The sequence below is a fragment of the Artibeus jamaicensis genome, unplaced genomic scaffold, assembly GCF_021234435.1.
Source record: "Artibeus jamaicensis isolate MK-2021 breed Jamaican fruit bat unplaced genomic scaffold, CSHL_Jam_final contig_793, whole genome shotgun sequence".
Lineage (NCBI taxonomy): Eukaryota > Metazoa > Chordata > Mammalia > Chiroptera > Phyllostomidae > Artibeus > Artibeus jamaicensis.
The window spans coordinates 5,493,074-5,512,287 of record NW_026521975.1 but is presented as its reverse complement, the minus strand read 5'-3'; the positions used below and the strand labels follow the sequence as shown (position 1 = coordinate 5,512,287).

General features: G+C 38.8%; 1 protein-coding gene across 2 annotated transcripts in view; it reads right to left on the bottom strand.

Moving 5' to 3' along the window:
- Positions 1-19,214, bottom strand: part of USP12 (ubiquitin specific peptidase 12) — a 93,193-nt gene that overhangs the window by 4,273 nt on the left and 69,706 nt on the right. For both annotated transcript variants that reach the window (XM_037137137.2, XM_037137140.2), the window contains 5 exons: positions 18,954-19,183; positions 14,645-14,721; positions 14,447-14,530; positions 4,229-4,426; positions 109-187 (listed from right to left, as the gene is read on the bottom strand). In XM_037137137.2, the coding sequence (XP_036993032.1) occupies positions 109-187; positions 4,229-4,426; positions 14,447-14,530; positions 14,645-14,721; positions 18,954-19,183 (668 nt within the window). The remainder of the gene's footprint in view (positions 1-108; positions 188-4,228; positions 4,427-14,446; positions 14,531-14,644; positions 14,722-18,953; positions 19,184-19,214) is intronic.

Below are 19,214 nucleotides of genomic sequence, written 5' to 3'. Positions count from 1 at the left end.
CGAGAAGCTGGGAGAAAAATGTGAAGAGTAAAACACACACACACACACACACACACACACACACACGCTCAACCTTGAAGAAAAATAAGAAATGAAGAAACTACTTACTTCTACAATATCGTCATCAAACAACAACCAAAAGTCATGACTTTTAACTATTGCAATGTAATGGCCTCGATTAGGACCACTGAAACAAAGAGGAAAAAAAGTTAATTTAATAAAATATTTGTTAATATTACTTGTCTATCCCTAAATTTCATGTCCTATAAAGTAGAAAAACCAAAAGGGATAAAATACTCCTTACTTATTCATTCTCCCCAAAATCAAGCTACATTGATTTGAACTCACACTCAATTTTAAAATCAAATAATTAGTACTCTACTTTGAGAAATATAACAAGTATCCTATTACTATACTATGCTATTAAAATTCTTTATTGTCTTTGAAATAATGTTCGCATTTATTTGATGGAAGATTTAAATGAAGTTTTCTGGTATTTTGGTGGGTAAGAAGGGGTCCTGGCCAGCGCGTGCTGAGATAAACCACGCAACAGTGCTGCAGAGTCAGCTCTAAGTCTCTCTCCCACAGCAGTAGTTTTTCTCTCATGGAAAGATCCTATGTGACACTTGAAAAGGCAGGAAAAAAGATATCAAATTCATGGTTCTAAACTCAAGCTCAAACTTCATAAACTTCTTTAAAAACAAATGACTTTTGCCCAATGACTAGTACTATTAGTGCTATCTTTAAGTTGTAATTATTGTGTCAGTAGCTCGTTTTAAATAAATCTGGAATAGAGAAATCTAGGTATACGTAAAAATAGATTATTTCTTAAAAAAAATTTCTTTGCTTTATGCAAGACCATGCTAAAGATTTTAACCTCTTGAAGTTTAAGTATGAGTCATTATAAAAATGTATGTATGAAGGGAGGGAGGTGGATTTGGCTGGGGTGAGGGGGAAATGCAGACAATTGTAATTGAACGACGATAAAATATTTTAAAAAATAAAAGAAAAATAAAATGTCAAAAAAAAGAGAGTCCAAACATTGTCAATTGTGCCAAAGGGAGCAAAACTGCATCTAAGTAACGTATGAATTAACAGAGATCTTTTGGGGGACTGCATAACACTGTCTACAGATTTAAATATACACATATATATGTACACTTATGTGAACATCTTTATAATATAATCCTTTTATCATGATAAAAACACATAATTTTTATTAAATTGTGATTCTATAATTGATCTTATAAAATTTGAAGTAATTTTCAAGACAAATTATTCTTTACGGTGAATACTGTTTTAAAAGAAGCAACCTCAAATATTAGAATAAGCGACCTGCCACGTTCCCACGTGTCAGATCCCTTGGTCTGCAGGTGAGACAGGATCTTAGCTGACAAAATGGCACAGAATAAGAGGACTTTTCGCTAGAGAAGAAAACATCTCAAAACATTCTTTTTAAAAAAAGATTTTAATGCTACAAGAGTCTAACTTGTCCATTTCTGTAAGATTCATCTTTAAAACCATGTATTTTATAGTGAGAGGTAAAAAAATGAGAAAGAAAATTTTAATGGGGCTGAGAAGAAAGAAAACTCACAGAAAGGGTGAACAACAACAGAACCTGAGAGGGAAGGAGGTCGGCGCTCTGAGGACAAGTAGGTATCAGACGTTAGCGTTAGGCAGCTTTTTCCTTTGGCTAAGAGTTAGTTTGAAGAAAAGTAGAAAAAGTTAATTATAGAAATTAATAAGATGAAGGACTGAAGGTAATAAATTTATACCCAAGGAAGCTGTTTGTTAGGGATTTGCATTCTAAACATAAAACATGCCAGCTCAACATGCACGGATGCCTGATATGTACAAACGACTGTGCCCTTCTGTGCCCTTGCTGTGGGGTTAGAGAGACACCGACAGTGTCCCACCCGAAGACACTGCCAGGTCAGGGGTAAGCGTCTCCGAGAGTGTGAACAGAACAAGAGATAAAAGCAGAGCCAGGGGGACTGTGAAACAAGACCTCATCCAGTGAGAGAGGAGGGAACAGGGCTGAGGAATCGAGAAAGGTTAGTTACATAAAGGAGTTGGGGTTTGAGATGAACTTAAAGCATAACACTCAATAATTCAGCCAGTGTTTGTTAGAAACCTACTACGGGACAGGCACTAGGACTAGAGGTCGAGCAAACTGGACCGGCACAAACATGGCGGAAATGAGATCTCCCAACAGTCAAAGGGTGCAGACAAGTGAGCCCTGTATACAGATAGGAAACGTGTCTACAGATAAATCTCAGAAATAAAATAAGAATTAAAATATTATTAGTGTTTTGTTTAATGGACAAATCATTTCCTATTTTAAAAAGTGCCCGTCCTCCTAAGGAAAAGAGACCTATAAATGGATAAACATAACACACTACAGAGCAGCACCCAAGGGAAAATGAGGCTGTAGACAAGAGCACCAAGGAAGACACGCAGTGCTTTGACAGGCAGAGCAGGGGTCGGGAAGAAGGCATGAGGGGTGCAGAGCGAGAGAAAAGGAATACGAGACTGGGGTGTGGGGGTGCAGAAACTAAGGCAGGAGTGAGCCCCCCCGCAGTCAGCCGGCCTGTGAGGAGTCAGCGAGCACCCACCCCTCAACTTCTGCAGCACTCCAACAGCTAAGGCTGGAGACGTGGACAGGCGGCAAGACGTGACAGCTGACTGGTCATGAGGCTGGGAGGAGAAGCACATGAGACCAAGGAAAGGGTTAAAAAGAAAGGTCAAGAGTTAAGAAGCTGTAAGGGGAAAAGGATGGATTAAATTTTAAAAGAAGACAGACAGGGGAGGGAGCCCAGGGTTATGATCAGGAATCCCCGAGTTCAAGATCTTGTGAGTAGAGCAATTCCAAAAGATGGAACAGAATTTAAATTGGGTAAAACTGTCACTGAACATGAAATGGCTACAGAATGGTAAAGTTAGGGTGTGAAAAGCTAACGTTATAATTATATTTTTATTAAAACAGTAGCAGGAGCTAAGTAATTTACATTTTCCTTTTAATCCTAACAATGAAGTAAGGTAGTTATTATTTTTACCTTTTATAGCAGAGAACACTGACATTCAGGGAGCTCTGTATGAGGTCACACTGACCAGAAATGATGAAGTGAGAACTGAAACCCAGACTTCTCTGCCTCTACAGCCTCTGGTCTGAATAACTACAGGTTGAGTTATCTCTTACTGTTTTCGTGCATTCAGATGTCATCGCTTTTACTTTAAAAATCAAATGCTCCAAAAACAGAAAGATGACAGCAAAGTATAAAACACCCGAAGACAGGCTAATGCAGGCCATGCAGGTTCAAAACTGTTATGACAGAGAGCTGACTTCCAGGTGTCATATGATGAATAGAGAGCAGGGAGGCCACGACTTTTTTAGGTGAATAAAACATATCGTTAGTATGTTCCCCCAAACCTTGGGGGAAAGGATGAGTGCCTACTTTACAACTATAACAGGAAATTCTTAACAGTCAACGAAGACTTATATTTCAAATATAAATTCTGACTATGTGATGGTCTTGCAGTTTAAGAATTTTTGAGCTATTTTATAAATTGAGGTACAAAGAGTGGAACACATCACACTAAATTGGCTAACAGGAAATAAATACACTAAGGGAAAAAAAACATTTATCTTGGCAGATTATATCCACAGCCATTTAAAATGGTTTCACAACCATTAACACAAGAACATACCCAACAAATCTCAGAAATAATTTATTTTGCAAAGCTACTTAGGCACCATCCTTTTTACCAAAAACAAAAACATAAAAATATTTTTAAAAAACAGAAGAAGAAAATAGGCCTTAAAGTTCTTAAGAATAATATTTCAACAATAAGAACAAAATTTAAATCCAGAGGCGAAGGGAATAGGAGGAGCATAAGAAGGTAGAGGGGGTGGTGACATTTATAGACACACAGGGAGACAAGACTGTGGGTGGTGAGACTACTATGGAGTGTACAGATGACATACTACAAAATTGTACTCTTGGAACTTGTATGCTATTAATCAACGTGTCTCCCCAATAAACTTAAATAAAAATCACACCCAGACAACAATATATTTTAGCAGATATACAAGTTTTAAGGAGGAAATGATAAAACGGATCCGGATGAGAACCTCTGAAAGGTCTGCCGGGAAGCCCGCAGGAACACCCTGAACGCACATAGTTCCCCAGCCCGCGCTCTTACTGCCAGCCCCCACAGCTGCAATTACCTTCCACAGTGAACCACTACAGCAACAAGGTCGTACATTCTGTCAGGATTGGTTGCATCGCCTGAAGTGTTAAAGAGACGAAGTTCTAAAGGAAAAACTACCCGGTAAGAAAGTTTTGTATATCGATGAAGTTGATCCATATATTTAAATCTCTTCAGGTGTAGAGCTAGAATCATGGGCAGTTTTTTAACTTTCATCCTATTAAAATAAACATAAAATAAAATTTCATAAAAGACGCCATATCCTTCAAAGAATTATCAAATTTTATGATTCAATTAACAAATAGTTAATGGTCAGTCTTAACCCAGCACTGCCCACTTTGCATAGTTCTACCAATTATTTTTATATTAAGAAAGCAATATTTTGAACATCTTAATACAACCCCACCCCACCCATTATCACCAAACCACATGAAGTGAGCACTCGCCAGAGCTTGGCAGTACACCTGAGTGCCCAGCTCTGGAGAACAGGGAGGCTGTGCCACTGGACCCTACAAGACACCCACCACTACACTGGGACATGCTACCAAGCCTAGCATCATGGCAGCTTTACCTTGGAGCCTGTCAAAAATGAGGTGTGTCAAACACAGGGAGGCTGTCAAAATGAGGAGACTAAGAAACATGGCCCAAATGAAAGAACAGAACAAAACTCCAGAAAAGGAACTAAACAAAATGGAGACAAGCAAGCTACTAGATGCAGAGTTGAAAATACTGGTTATAAGGAGGAACAATAAACTTGGAGGATGAATAGATAAACTCAGTGAAAACCTCAACAGCGTAAAAAAGGACACGAAAACCATAAAAAAGAATCAGTCAGAAATGAAGAAAACAGTAACTAAAATCAGTAATACTTTATAAGGAAACAACACTATAGTAGATGAAACTGAGAATCAAATCAGCAATTCGAAATATGAGGCAAAAAACACCCCACCAGAACAGCAAAAAGAAAAAAGAATCCAAAAAATGAGGATAACTTAAGGAGTCAAGACAACTTCAAGTGTACCAACATCCTCATCACAGGGCTGCCTGAAGAAGAAAGAGCAAGAAATTTAAAACCTATTTGACAAACAATGACAGAAAACTTCCCTAACTCCATGAAGGACACAGACAACATACCAGGAAATGCAGAGTCCAAGATGAATCCGAAGAGGCCCACACCAAGATACAACATAATTAAAGTGCAAAAAGTTTAAGACAAAGAAAGAATCTTAAAAGCAGCAAAAGAAAAGCAGTTAGTTACCTACAAGGGACCTGCCATGAGACTATTAGCTAATTTCTCAACAAAAACTCTGCAGGCCAGAAAGGGTTGGCAAGAAATATTCAAAGTGATGAAAAGCCAGGACCTGTAACCAAGATTATTCTATTCTACCCAGCAAAGCTATCATTTAGAATGGAAGAACATATAAAGAGCTTTCCAGACACAAAAAAGCTAAGAGTTCATTACCACCAAACCAGGATTACAGTTAAAGGGTCTCCTTATGGGGAAAAAAAGATAAAATGATGAACAATAAAATGGCAATAAATGCATATCTATCAACAACTGAATCTAAGAACAAATGAACAAACAGAAACAGACTCATAGATAGAACATTTTGACAGCTGCCAGACAGTGGGGTGGGGTGGGGTGGTGGGGTGGAGGGCTGGGTGAAAAGGTGAAGGGATTAAGAAGTCAACATTGGTAGTTGCAGTAATAGTCATGGGGAAGTAAAATACAGCATAGGGAATACAGTGAATAATATTCTAATTAACTATGTATGCTACCAGATAGGTAAGAGATTTATTGGGATGGTCACTTAGTAAGTTATGAAATGTGTAATTACTGGGTTGTACATCTAAAACTAAAAATAATATTCTATGTCAACTGTAATTTAAAAATAAAAAATGATTTAAATAAATGGTAAAGTGAGGACAGAATGAGAAAGATTAAAGACCATTCTACTAAAGGTGTTTGCCAGAAAGAAATCACTGCATATTAAGAATACGACTGCATGGATACTAGAAAGAGAGTAAAATAATCAGAAAATTTTAGGAGTTAAGTTTTTAATTGTGAAACATAGGTTACCCTTCACACTGCAAATAATTTTTACAATGCGCTGGGTTACCTTTGCGCTCCTGCTTCTCCTAGCAATGGTCCACTCTTTCAAAGGCTCAAATGTTATACCCTCTGCCAAAAATAACTGCTCTCTTTAACCTTCCCTCAGCACTTTACAGAGTTACTTTATATACGCATAGTTTATCACTCTAAGTATTTATATGATTATGGGTCTTTCTCTTCTTCCAGGTCCGACTTGCTGGCAGGCCAAAACCATTCCTTTCACTTTATTTCTCCGCTAGTAATGTGCCTGGCACAGGACAGACACTTAACAGATGCTGCAGAACTGAATTCTGTGCGTGTGCAGTGCTGCAGAACACTTCTCATGATTAAAAAAAAAAAATTTACTAAGCCGCCGTCTCTAATGAAGTGAAAACAATAATTTTATAGCATTTATACTAAATCTGCATTCTACAGATCTTAAATGTGGTGGGCAGCTTATCATTCCAGAAATATTTACTATTCTGCTAACCTGGCCTTTGAAAAAACATTAGCAAAAACAAAGGCAAACTCTTAGTCATTCCTGGAAAGCAATCTAACAATATGAATTAGGAGCTTTTTATGGTCTTTGTCTCAGTAAGCCCCTTTCTAGAAATTAAATTAAATCTATCTCAAATAGAAGACTTCTGAGAAAAACTCTCCTAGTTTCTTTAGTATCACAGAAAATTGGGAAAAATCTTCACTATTCAACAATAAGAAATGTTGAAATATATTACAATATAAACATAGAGTATTATATAACTTCAAACAAAAGTGATGGTGAAACTTACTAAATTGCCCAGGAAAATATTTATGGAAAGCAAAAAAATCAAGATATAAAATTATATAACTAATAATCCAACTTATATACATCAGATCCATCTAGAGCTGCTAAAACAAATTCTTTCAAAACACCAAAAACCACAATATCCTTTAAAAATTTCCAGTAGAATGTAGATCCAGATTTTCTCAGCATGAAATGAACTTAGATGAAACAAACATCTTAAAAAACAGATACACAATTTTACCAAACCTGAAAACAAGAAACAATAGGCAATCTAAATATTCACAAATCTACTTGTAATCAAAACCTCCCCACTTCTCAATAGAAACAGGACCAAACGGTACCCCAGGGGAATTCTATCAAACACTTAAGAAAGAAACAAAACTTATCTTATATAAACTATTCAATAAAAGAGGAGAAGGGAATAACCCCCAACTCATTTTTGTGGCCAGCATAAACCCAATACAAAAACCTGACAAAGGTATTACAAGAAGATAAAATTACAGACCAGTGTCTCCCATGAGACTCCATAATGTGAAAACCATGAACAAAACATTAGCAAATTGGATCCAGCAACATATAAACCCCACTTGGTGATGATGTAATAGTTACACTAAATGAGTGGATGATTTATGCCTCAGGTTCTTTCTAAAAATCAGTAACTATAAAAATAAAATGGAAAGATTCCCTTATATTCCTAAATTAACAAAGTGGTACCAAAATGGAAGGGGCATTTAAAAATCTGTACAGCGTATTTCTTTTTCTAAAGGGAAACACCCGCACTCCACCTTAAATATTCCAGAAACTTAATGCTGGTCAATAATGTGAATTTTCAAAACAAGCATGTCATCTTCCAATCCAATCCAAGTATTTTCCCATGAGACTGGGAATAAGTAGACCACAGGTCTTACTTTCTTTGAAAGAATTTATCGCCCACATTATATACACAAGGTTACAAACTCAAATGACCACGGCCCGTCACAGCAGGTGCTGAGACTGCGGTAAGGAGGAGCACAGCCTCCCTATTTTGGGTCCTACTGGGAGATCTGTGCAGGCGGCACTCAAGGGCAGACTGAGGGAAGCGGAGAACAGGTCCACAGCAGGCAAAATCCCAGAGGACAGCTCCCCAAGTCAGTCCTCCAGGGAAATTCTGGACTGTGAATTTCTCTCAACCACAGCAAGGATTGATGGGCTTTCACTTTCTCCTTTCCTGTCAGTCAAACATGAAAAATTCCCCAATTTTTGCAGTGGAAAGGGAGTCCTCCAAAGAGCCAGAAGTACAAGCAATCCACAGGAGGGGGAGGGGCTGGAGACCTGACACCTTCTGCACCCAGTGCTAACTACTAACTAGAATACCAACTACTCAGCTGCAGGCGATCAAAGGCACCATGAAATGCAGGCCCAATGCTGTCTGCTGTTTAGACTTTTCCCCCCCAAGAATAGCCAGCAACCATTTTTTTAAAGTAAAATATCCTACTTGTATAAACTGTGTGAGCCAACCAATGAAGTCTATAGACAAAATTTGGTCCAAAAGGTACTCACTAGTTTGCAAACTCGGACACAGAGATATTTAACATCCCAGCACAGGCACATAAAAATTCACTATATACTGTTAGTAGAGAACCCCTGACCACAAAGAAAAGTTTAGCAATTGTACAGACATAAAGTTCCACACTCTTATAAACTGTAGCACCGACAAGGACTAACTAGAGCCAATCAGGCTAAGGAATGAGAAGAAAGTACAATGCTGGCACTGCATGTGAGGAGGACACTAGCAGACGGGGACGTGAGCCCTGAGAGGAGGCACAAAGGACAGAACCTGCCTCCAGGCCTGTGCTATAAACGAAGGACAGGCTGGTGGATGGGTGAGGCCCACGGAGTGCCCCGGCCACAGCGGGACCAGCCACAGCGGAACCGAGTGCTGAGCACTCTCTGCAGATGCTGCCAGGCACGCAGCATGAACCTTTAAAAGACAGAAGGACCCAGAAAACCAGAAACACAGGTCAGATTCAGGATTTTTAAAGGGGTGGGAGGAGTATGGTCTAAATATTTGTGTCCTCTCAAAATTTCCTATGTTGCAACCTAAATGCCGAAGACTTCCCCCAAGATGGAGGCATAGGTGGAAACACTTTGCCTTCTCGCACAACCAAGTTTAAAAACAACCAAGTTTTAGCAACAAAGACACAGCGAAACCACAGAAAATTGAACTATATGTAAGTCTGACAACAACAAAACCTTCAGCCAGACCGGTAAGAGGGGCAGAGCCAGCAGCAGAGCAAAGCGGGGCAGGGTCAGGCAGGGAAGATCCACCAGACCGACTGGGGTGTACGACCCAGGCGCACAGGCAGCCGTGGGCGGATCCCAGGTTTGGAGTAGCAGCAGGTGGACCCACTGAGGGCTGACCGCAGTCACACATTCGCGTGCAGATAAACCAAGCGAAGGAGTGAGCAGTGAGACAGACCAAGTAGGCCCCAGCGGCGGGAAGCAGCAGAGGGGACAGCTCTTCTCCCTCCCTGAACCCGCCCCCACATATAGCCTCACAAACCAGCAACCTGGATGGCCCCGCCCTGGTGAACACCTAAGGCTCCACTCCTCATACCTAACAGGCGCAACTTGACCAAAACATTATGACTCAAGAAAAACTCAAATCCCCAGAGCCCATAACTCTAAGCGACCAAGAAATAGCCAAACTTTCAGATGCACAGTTCAAAACACTGGTGATCGGGATGCTCACAGAACTGGTTGATTTTAGTCACAAATTAGAGGAACATATGAAGGCTAAACTAATTGAAATGAAGGGAAACGCACAGGAAACCAATAGTGATGGAAAGGAAACTGGGACCCAAATCAAGGGAGTGGACCCGAAGGAAGAAAAACTGACCAAACAGAAAAGGATGAAGAAACAAGAATTCAAAAAAATGAGGAGAGGCTTAGGAACCTCCAGGACATCTTTAAACGTTCCAACATCTGAATTATAGGGGTACCAGAAGGGGAAGAGGAACAGCCACAAGTGGAAAACTTATTTGAACAAATAATAAAGGAGAACTTCCCCAATCTGCCGAAGGCAATAGACTTCCAGGAAATCCAGGAAGCTCAGAGCCCCAAAGAAGTTGGACCCAAGAAGGAACACACCAAGGCACATCATAATTACATTAGCCAAGATTAAAATGAAGGAGAGAATCCTAGAAGCAGCAAGAGATAAGGGGACAGCCACCTACAAATGAGTGCCCATCAGACTGTCAGCGGATTTCTCAAAAGAGACCTTACAGGCAAGAAGGGGCTGGAAAGAAGTATTCCAAGTCATGAAAACCAAAGACCTACAACCAAGATTGCTCTATCCAGCAAAGCTTTCATTTAGAATGGAAGGACAGATAAAGTGCTTCTCAGATAAGATCAAATTCAAGGAGTTCATCATCACCAAGCCCTTATTATATGAAATGTTAAAGAGACTTACCTAAGAAAAAGAAGATAAAAAAGATGAACAGTGAAAGGACAGCAAAATCACAGTTATTAACAACCACACCTAAAACAAAAGCAAACTAAGAGGACAGCTAGATCAGGAGTAGAACCATAGAAATGAAGATCACGTGGAGGGTTAGCAACAGGGGAGTGGGAGGAGGAGAAGGGGGGAGAAAGAACAGAGAATAAGTAGCATAGAGGGTAGGTAGAAAATAGATGGGGGGAGAGCAAGAATAGTAGGGGAAATATAGAATCTAAAGAACTTGAGACATGTGGTCATAAACTAAAGGGGGGAATGGTGGGGGAGGGGGTGTGCAGGGTGGGGGGAAATAGAACAACTGTAATACCATAATCAATAAAATATATTAAAAAAGAAAGAAACCCAAATGCCCAAAGTGATGGTTTCAGTAAACAGGGGCCTTTAGGAGGCACTTAGTCATGAAGGTATAGCCCTCATGAATGGGATCCCTGTGTAGTATGTGAGGCAAGAGGGCTTGCTGGCACCCTCCCACCATGTGAGGACAAGGTGACAAAACACCAGCTATGAACCAGGAAGAGGGTCCTCACCAGAACATGACCATGCTGGTGCCTTGACCTTGGACTTGCCAGTCTCCAGAATTGAGAAAGAAATTTCTGTTGTTCATAATCCACCCAGTCCATGGTATTTTGTTACAGCATCCTGAACAGATTAAGATGGGGCATGTGCAAGAGTAACTGGGGATGCCGACTCCACGGAGACAAACTCCTACTGCTGAAAAGGTCCAGATGTGGCACTTACTATATAGGACCCGGACACATGGAGCAAGATATGGGTCCAGTTATGAAAAAGGAGAAGGGAAGGACTTGATCACAGGAATAGAAAGAATCTCAATTCTGAGATCTAGAGCAGATAGAGACAGACATATGGACATGACACCTTGACACTGAGTCACCTGGGCATTGAAGGAGTCTTCTTTGATGCCTCACAACTACAGCTGTGGTCCTAAAAGTGGGCTAAGCCGAGTATGGAATAAAGGGAAAGCACAGCAAACAAAGAGAAAGGAAGCTTGTGTAGGCAGAGAGCCAGTCAGACTGGCTCAGCTCACAGTCCACGATCACTCATCATCAAAGTGAGAGAGAGGCAACAGAAATACTGCTCTTTAAAAATCGCAGCACCATTCCCTCCCCAAGGCCCAGAAGAGAGGGAACTACCACCTGAAACAAAGCCATCGAATCCCTTTTCATTCCAGTTCCCCAGGGACATCCTTCCACTTCCCCGTGTGCTCTGTCGTCCCACTAAATAAAAGTCTATGACTGTTACACCCCATTTTCCAAGCTAATATTTCTCCTGGACTGTGCTATACACAGTTCAGTAAGTACGCTGTATACAAGGAGTCTATATGCAATAAACTCTGTAAAAAGCTAGATAACAATACATTTCTTTTATTCTGTGGGTCTCTCAGAGTCTACAATATGAAGCATAAACAACTACCAGGATATGTTATTATGTAGCCAATTCACTGGATCACAGAATATTTTCCATATTTTTTAGACTATAAGATGCACTTTTTCTTCCCCAAATTTGGGAGGAAAGGGGGATGCGTCTTATGGTCTGAATGTAGCATACCTGGCTGGTAAATGTAGTTTACATTTACAATGATTGGTCAAATATTTTGTTATTTATGTTATTAAATATTTTACATTTTTTGCTTCAAAAATTTTTTTCCTATTTTCCTCTTCTAAAACCTAGGTGCGTCTTATGGTCCTAAAAATACGGTATTTTATGGCATATTAATAAGATTTCCAGAAATCATTCTCCAGAGTTTCCAAATTGAAACTTTTAAAAGACAATGTCCTTATATTAATTCGAACATGCATCATGAATGACACTTCATGTGCAGTTTTTATTGAGGTAGAAAAACACGTAACATAAACTACCATCTTAATCCCTTTTAAGACTCAGTACAGTAATTTTAGATGCATGGACGTCACTGTGCAAATAGATGGAGATCTTCACCTCACTGACTATGCCCACCGGACAACCCCCATTCCTCTTCCTCGACCCTAGCAACCACCATTTTACTTTTGAGAACCTGACTCCTTTAGATTCTTCATAAAACTGGAATCATACAGAATTTGTCTTTTTGTGACTGGCCTATTTCACTTATGCACTCAAACTTTATCCATGTTGTAACATGTGAGATGATTTCCTTCTTTTTAGGGCTGAATAATCTCCTACTGTATACACATTTTCTGGGAGGGAGAAAGAGAGGGATATATAGATACATGGATGTGAGAGAGATACATGGACTGGTTGCCTCTCACGTGCCCCCAACCAGGGACATGGCCCACAACCCAGGCATGTGCCCTGACTGGGAATTGAACCAGCGACCTTTTGGTTCACAGGCCAGCACTCAATCCACTGAGCCACACCAGCTAGGACTTGTCAAAGGCTTTTTCTGCATCCACTGAAATGATGATGTAGTTTTTATCCATCCAGATGGAAACCTTTTTAAGTTAAACTGACTTTTGTTTCTTTAATAAGAACTATGATCTGTACATACGACATAATCTTATTTTGAGACTAGAAACTACAGACTTTTAGAGATGATAGGGATCTTAGAAATCAACTAATCCAAGTGAGATCCAAAAAGACTTGTCCAATATCACACTGTAGGATATCAGAAGGGCTGCTACTCCATCCTAGTGGAAAGTACGCAATTTCTGTATTGGTGTCTTTCCGTGGACTTACACATAATTTGTCCTGTAGAAATACTCTAAAATCTGTCTGAACATATGTGGGTTGAGGTATACAGATACATAAAAAAATATGTTCATCAAAGCACCAAAATGGTTTTTCTCAGTGAGGAGAAACAAATTTTAGCTGTGAATGTGACTGCACATGCTGAGTCCTTTGAGTCCTTCTGGTGACTACTAAATCCAGGAGTGTCATAGAACCCCAACATGACACAAAGCAGAACCGTTTGCCACTCAACAGGATGCAGTGAGAACATAGCATCACTTCCGTAAACTTCCCACCTCCAAACTGATAACCCAAACCTAACTTGAGAAAACATAAGATGAACCTGAAGTGGGACATTCTACAAGATCACTAATCTGTAATTTTGAAAAGTGTCAAGATTATTTAAGTCAAGAAAAGACTAAAGAACAGTTCCAAATGTAAATGACTAAACAGACATAAATACTAAATGCAATGTGTGATTTTGGACTGGATCCTCTTTCCAATAAAGGACATTATTGGGAAATTAGTGACACTAAAGTCAGGTCTACTAAACAGTAACATGTCAGTGTTACTTTCCTGACTTGGATGGACTCGGTACATAAGAAAACTTCCCTATTGGTAGGAAATCGCTACTAAAGTGTCCAAAATCATGGGACATCACATCACGACCTTACTGTCAAATGGTTTAGCATAAAAAAGCATTCTTGGCATTGGTTCTACAACTTTTCTCTGAGCCTGAGATTGTTTGTTTCCAAGCACAAAGTAAAATAACAAGGATGATGACGATGACTCCCTTTCTTGGAACTGAATTCCCATCTCTACAATGATATACTATGAGAAGGTATAAAATCCAGTGTAAGAACGGCAGAGACTAGGATGGGGCTAAGAAAAGTCCTTTGTCCCTCACCAAGAAAAAAGTTTATATAATCAAGAGTTTCCAAATCAAATACTTTAACTATACTGGTTCATGATTATTAAACAATTGTTAAATACAGAAAAATCACTAAGGTTACAGAGTTGAATATCCTTTATCTAGTAATTACTTAGCGATCTTGACTGTTGGTGATAAAATTAAAAAATGTTTATTCAGTGTAAATTTTGATAGATCACCTTCAGCTAGAAAAGCCCATCTACAATATCCACTGTCAAAGAATCACTGAAAATTCCAAAAACACTAAATTACCGTTTGTGTGCTTCCTGTTTGCTGCGACATTCTTCACAGTAGTATTTGTACTCACTGCACAGAGTTTCTGTGTTGCTAAAACCCCTGTGTAAAATTCAAAATAAGTTAATTTTGTCTATGGCAGAAGAATCATGTATTCATTTAGAAATACTCTAAACTGAAGTTATTCATTAAATTTCACAATGAATAAATACTTACCTTAAACAGTGAGTAATTGATGTATTTTGTTCCACGTCAACAGAAAGGTCTAAAAAATCTTCATCTTTGCTGCTTATCTGTGAAAATAGGGAATTTCCTTTGAGTTTTTTCAAGTATCAGTAAACTACTGTTCCAAACTGATAGAATTAAATGACTTCTAATATTAATAGTAAGTATATGAAGAGTTCTTTTTCCCCAAGTTCAAAAGAAAACAACTTGATTTGGATTATTCAAAAGAACACTGACTAAATCACTTTCATTATCTTTACGGGTAAAACACCAAGGTACAACTCTTACTGGCAAAAGCTAGCATAATGTGAAACTGAATTACTTTCCAAAGTCTTGGTGTTACTGTCAAGCATGAAACAAACTATTCCATATGCACCAATTCTTAAAAACAAACCAAGAGTGAATGACAATGCTTGGCAAAAGACGTCACACCTACATTGTTTTATCATTAAGAAAATGACTTAGCCCAAAATGCCAAATACCAAACTTTATTTATGACCTTTTATTTCTTTTTAAAAAATCGAATACAAAATTCTGTTTGACTTACAGGCATATCACCTCATAAAAATGGTTACTACTTATTCCTTTGGTTTGGACCAGACCACAGCTTCTGACATCCATTTTCCTTGCTACGTCCTCCTTCAGGAACTCTGCCCACGGTGACCCACCATGCAATTGGAGAAAATTCTCAGTTCCCTGTGCCTCTCTCCCACAGTGACTATACATCCAACTGAGTTAATGCTTTCCTACTTCAATACTGCATTGCTGTTATAAGCTTAATATCATTGGTTTGTGACAGACTATGGGCCTACATAAATAAATATTAGATACCCATGCAAATAGTAATAAACAGGAGCATGTATCTATATTGCAAGATAACTTCCCTGGGTCTCAAAAGATTCAGTAAGAAAGGAGGGGAAAAGACAAGTACAGGGGGAAGGAAACATGATGTGTTTAAGGAAAAGTAATTAGCCTGGTACTGAAGGAAAGTGGGTAAGGTGACAAGAGACAGTGTGGTTGAGGTAGGCTAAAAGCCAGATCACTCAGGGCTTTGTACTGGATCAGCTTCATATCAGATAAGACAGGACTAAAGGGAAATAAAGATGAAAAAGTTTGGTGTTCCTCAGTGAGGTTTATGGTTCTCAGACACTGCCTCAGGGGTCTTCATCTTAAATTTTCATTTTTATGGTAACATAAAAAATTTGACATTAAGGATTATCTGGATGTATCTGCATTACTACGTTTGTATTCACAGCTGTGTTGGTGCCAGGAGATCAACCACCAAGTGGGGCAGCATTTAACTTTTAAGTGTCTGTAAACACGTCTGGTTATTGTTGGGCTGCTATGTCCCAATGTGGGGTCACACCAAGTGTCTGGGAGATATAGGTCTAACACTCTGTGAGCCAAGTCTGGCCAGGGAATCATCAGCACAGTGGTAATGAAAATGGAACATGACTCTCCCAATACAGAGAGGCAGCCCAAAATGAAACTCTGGAGGAAATCTGCCTTTAAAAGATAAATAGAAGAAAAGCCAGGCAATGAGATCAAGAAGGAACCATCACAGAAAAGAGAAGAGCAGAAGGGGGTGTTGTTACAGAAACTAGCTTCCCACCAACTAGGAGAGTAACAAACATGTTACTAAAATCTGCCATACAAGCTCTGTCTTCTGGAAGCTCATCCTGAGCCTTCACAAACACTTCTCCCTTCTATCTGGATTAGGTCTACTCTTCTCTGGCTCCAAAGCATCTTGAGCTTCCCTAAACCATAACATACTGTCTTAGAATTGCCTGACTAGCGGCTGACTGGACATTACTACTCTGTGAGCAACTTGAGACCAGAAATTTTGTCTTACTCATCTTCCCCAACCTCTACCCATCTTCTACCTGGCATCATTGGTACTTCGGTGTTTGTGCAAAACTAAATGAAGAAGAAATGCTTTCATTAGTTTGGCACTAATGAGCATCTCCTGATTATGTAAAATGACAGCTTAGATTATCAGAAAGTATTCTCAATTCAAAGCCTTAATTCTTGGGAGACTACCTGCAAATATATACTATAAGCCACAGGAGTAGAAAAATGGGTGGACAGAAAAATGGGTGCACTATCTACCCATTATAAATCAAATTAATAAATATTTGAGCACTAACAATGGCTAATATAACTTTTTCCCCATCCCTCAATACCCCCAGCCTACAAAATAAACTTCCAAGTCGTTAGCATAGTGACCCAAAGACCTCCTCACAAGGTCTCAAATCCACCTTGCCAGCTTTACCTACTGCTGCATTTCTCAACATGCTAAGCAAATTCAATTATTTTCTATTTCATTGAAGAAGGTTGAATTATATATAACTTCCAAAACAGACCAAATACCATTATACCATCAAGGACCTGGCCTGGTAGCTCAGTTGATTAGAGCACTGCCCTGATAAGCCAAGGTTGCAGGTTTGATCCCTGGTCAGGGCACTCACAAGCAGCAACCAATGAATGTATAGGTAAGTGGAACAATGAATTGATGTTTCTCTCTTTCTCCCTTCCCCTTTCTCTGTCTCTCTTAAAAAAAAAAAAATCAAGCATGGCCAAATTCTCTGATTTACACCTATTATTCCAACTGAAATACTGCTCCAATAATTCAGCAATATGTTTCCTAAAGCTTAGAATTGAGCTATGTCAAAATTTTTCTTTATAAGATACATAAAAAAAAAAATAACTCGTGTTAAAGTAACTTAAATTGAGAAGGCAAAGGTGGGGGAAGCAGAAGAGGGTAAAGGTGGATCAATGGTGATGAAGGGAAACTTGGCTTACGGTGGTGAACACACAATATAATACACAGACATGTGTTATAAAATCGTACATCTGAAGCCTATATAATTTTATTAACCAATGTCACCCCAATATGTTTAATTAAAAAATAACTGCAGTCGATTAGATTAAATAAAGATAAGTATTGAGCCCATTCCCCAACACCAAACACTGACCAGTCAAAGCTGCTACCTCAAGTAACTGACGGCTGCGGCAGTAGACAGAGCCCAGGCCTAAGACAACCTCACTCTAAACCCAAAAACATCTTCTCAGGTTGTTAATGTATTTAAGCTCTCAGTCATACCCTTTCACTTGACCTGAAAGAGGCTCACCAATAAAAATCTTTTTAGAAAAGGTAATTTTATTTATTTACTACTGTGTCCTTCACTAATTAAAATTGTAGCTTTGACAATCATCATTCTGCAAATGCCAAGTTATAGTTAAAAATATCGATCTATAAACACCCAATAAATCACTCACTGGTATAAGTTATGATTTTTTTCAAATTGCACTGAAGTAATTAAATATTCATATGGAAAAGAAAAAAACCCTTAGATACTGACCTTACTTCTCTCACAAAAATTAACTCAAAATGAATTATAAAATGCAAACTATAAAACTCCTAAAAGATTAACATAGGTGAAAAATGGAGATGACCTTGGATTTGGTGAAAAATTTTTTAGATACAGCACCAAAAGCATTTTGAGAACACCAACATCATTTCCATGAAGCAAAAAATTGGACTTCACTATAATTACAATCTTAAAATTGAAACATTAAAAACTTCTGACCTGCCAAAAATACTGTTTAAAGAATGAGAAGACAGACAGAAAGAATGAGAAGACAGACAGAAGACTGGTAGAAAATATTTGCAAAAGACATCTAATAAGAGAGTGGTATCCAAAATATATAAAGGAGTCTTAAAGCCACCCAATTTTGAAAATAGGAAAAAAACCCGTACACACACCTCACCGAAGAAGATATATAGATGGCAAATAAGCATATGAAAAGATGTTCAGCATCACCCACTGGGGGTCTTGGAATGTATTTCTGCGGATAAGGGGGGGGACACTGTACTGTACCCAGCAAGTGGGTATCTCCCCCCCTTTGAATATACACAGTATGCTTTAGTTTTTCTTCCAAACATAAACAATAAACATAATTGTAGAAGATGAAAAACAAAATAATATGCCTCCTGGGCCTGTAAGTTTCTCACAAGCTTAACTAAAACATAATTTCCAGACAAGGTCCTATGGCCTCCTAAACAGAAACAAAATCAAATAGCTCAAATTGCAATCAGTATTTTTCTGTCATGGCAGGTGTTCACTTAAGCAGCATTATTAAAATGTGTAGAGATTTCTTTCGACTGACAAGTCCATCTTTACATTTATTCCACATCTAAGAGGGACAACTTCCAAGTTCATCTCTCATACTTATCCTCAAAGAACTTTCACGATAATGATTACATTATTTTCTATAACAAATGTTACGATATACTTACAGTTTCACAAGTAAGACATCTGGTTTCATTAGTTAATGTTCCCTGAAAAATCTCATGAACCCAAGTCGGGTCTGGTGTGCTGTTGTTGTTCTCACTGTCCACGCTGCCATTGGGCAGACGGCCATTCTGTTTTTCCTGCTTTCTCTCCTCTTGTAAAATATCGGCAATTGTATTTAATAGGTAATTTAAGAACTCATGGGCATCCTGCTGCATGTAGTTGTCAAAAAGCTCTAAAAATAAAAATACATTAGAGAATTACTT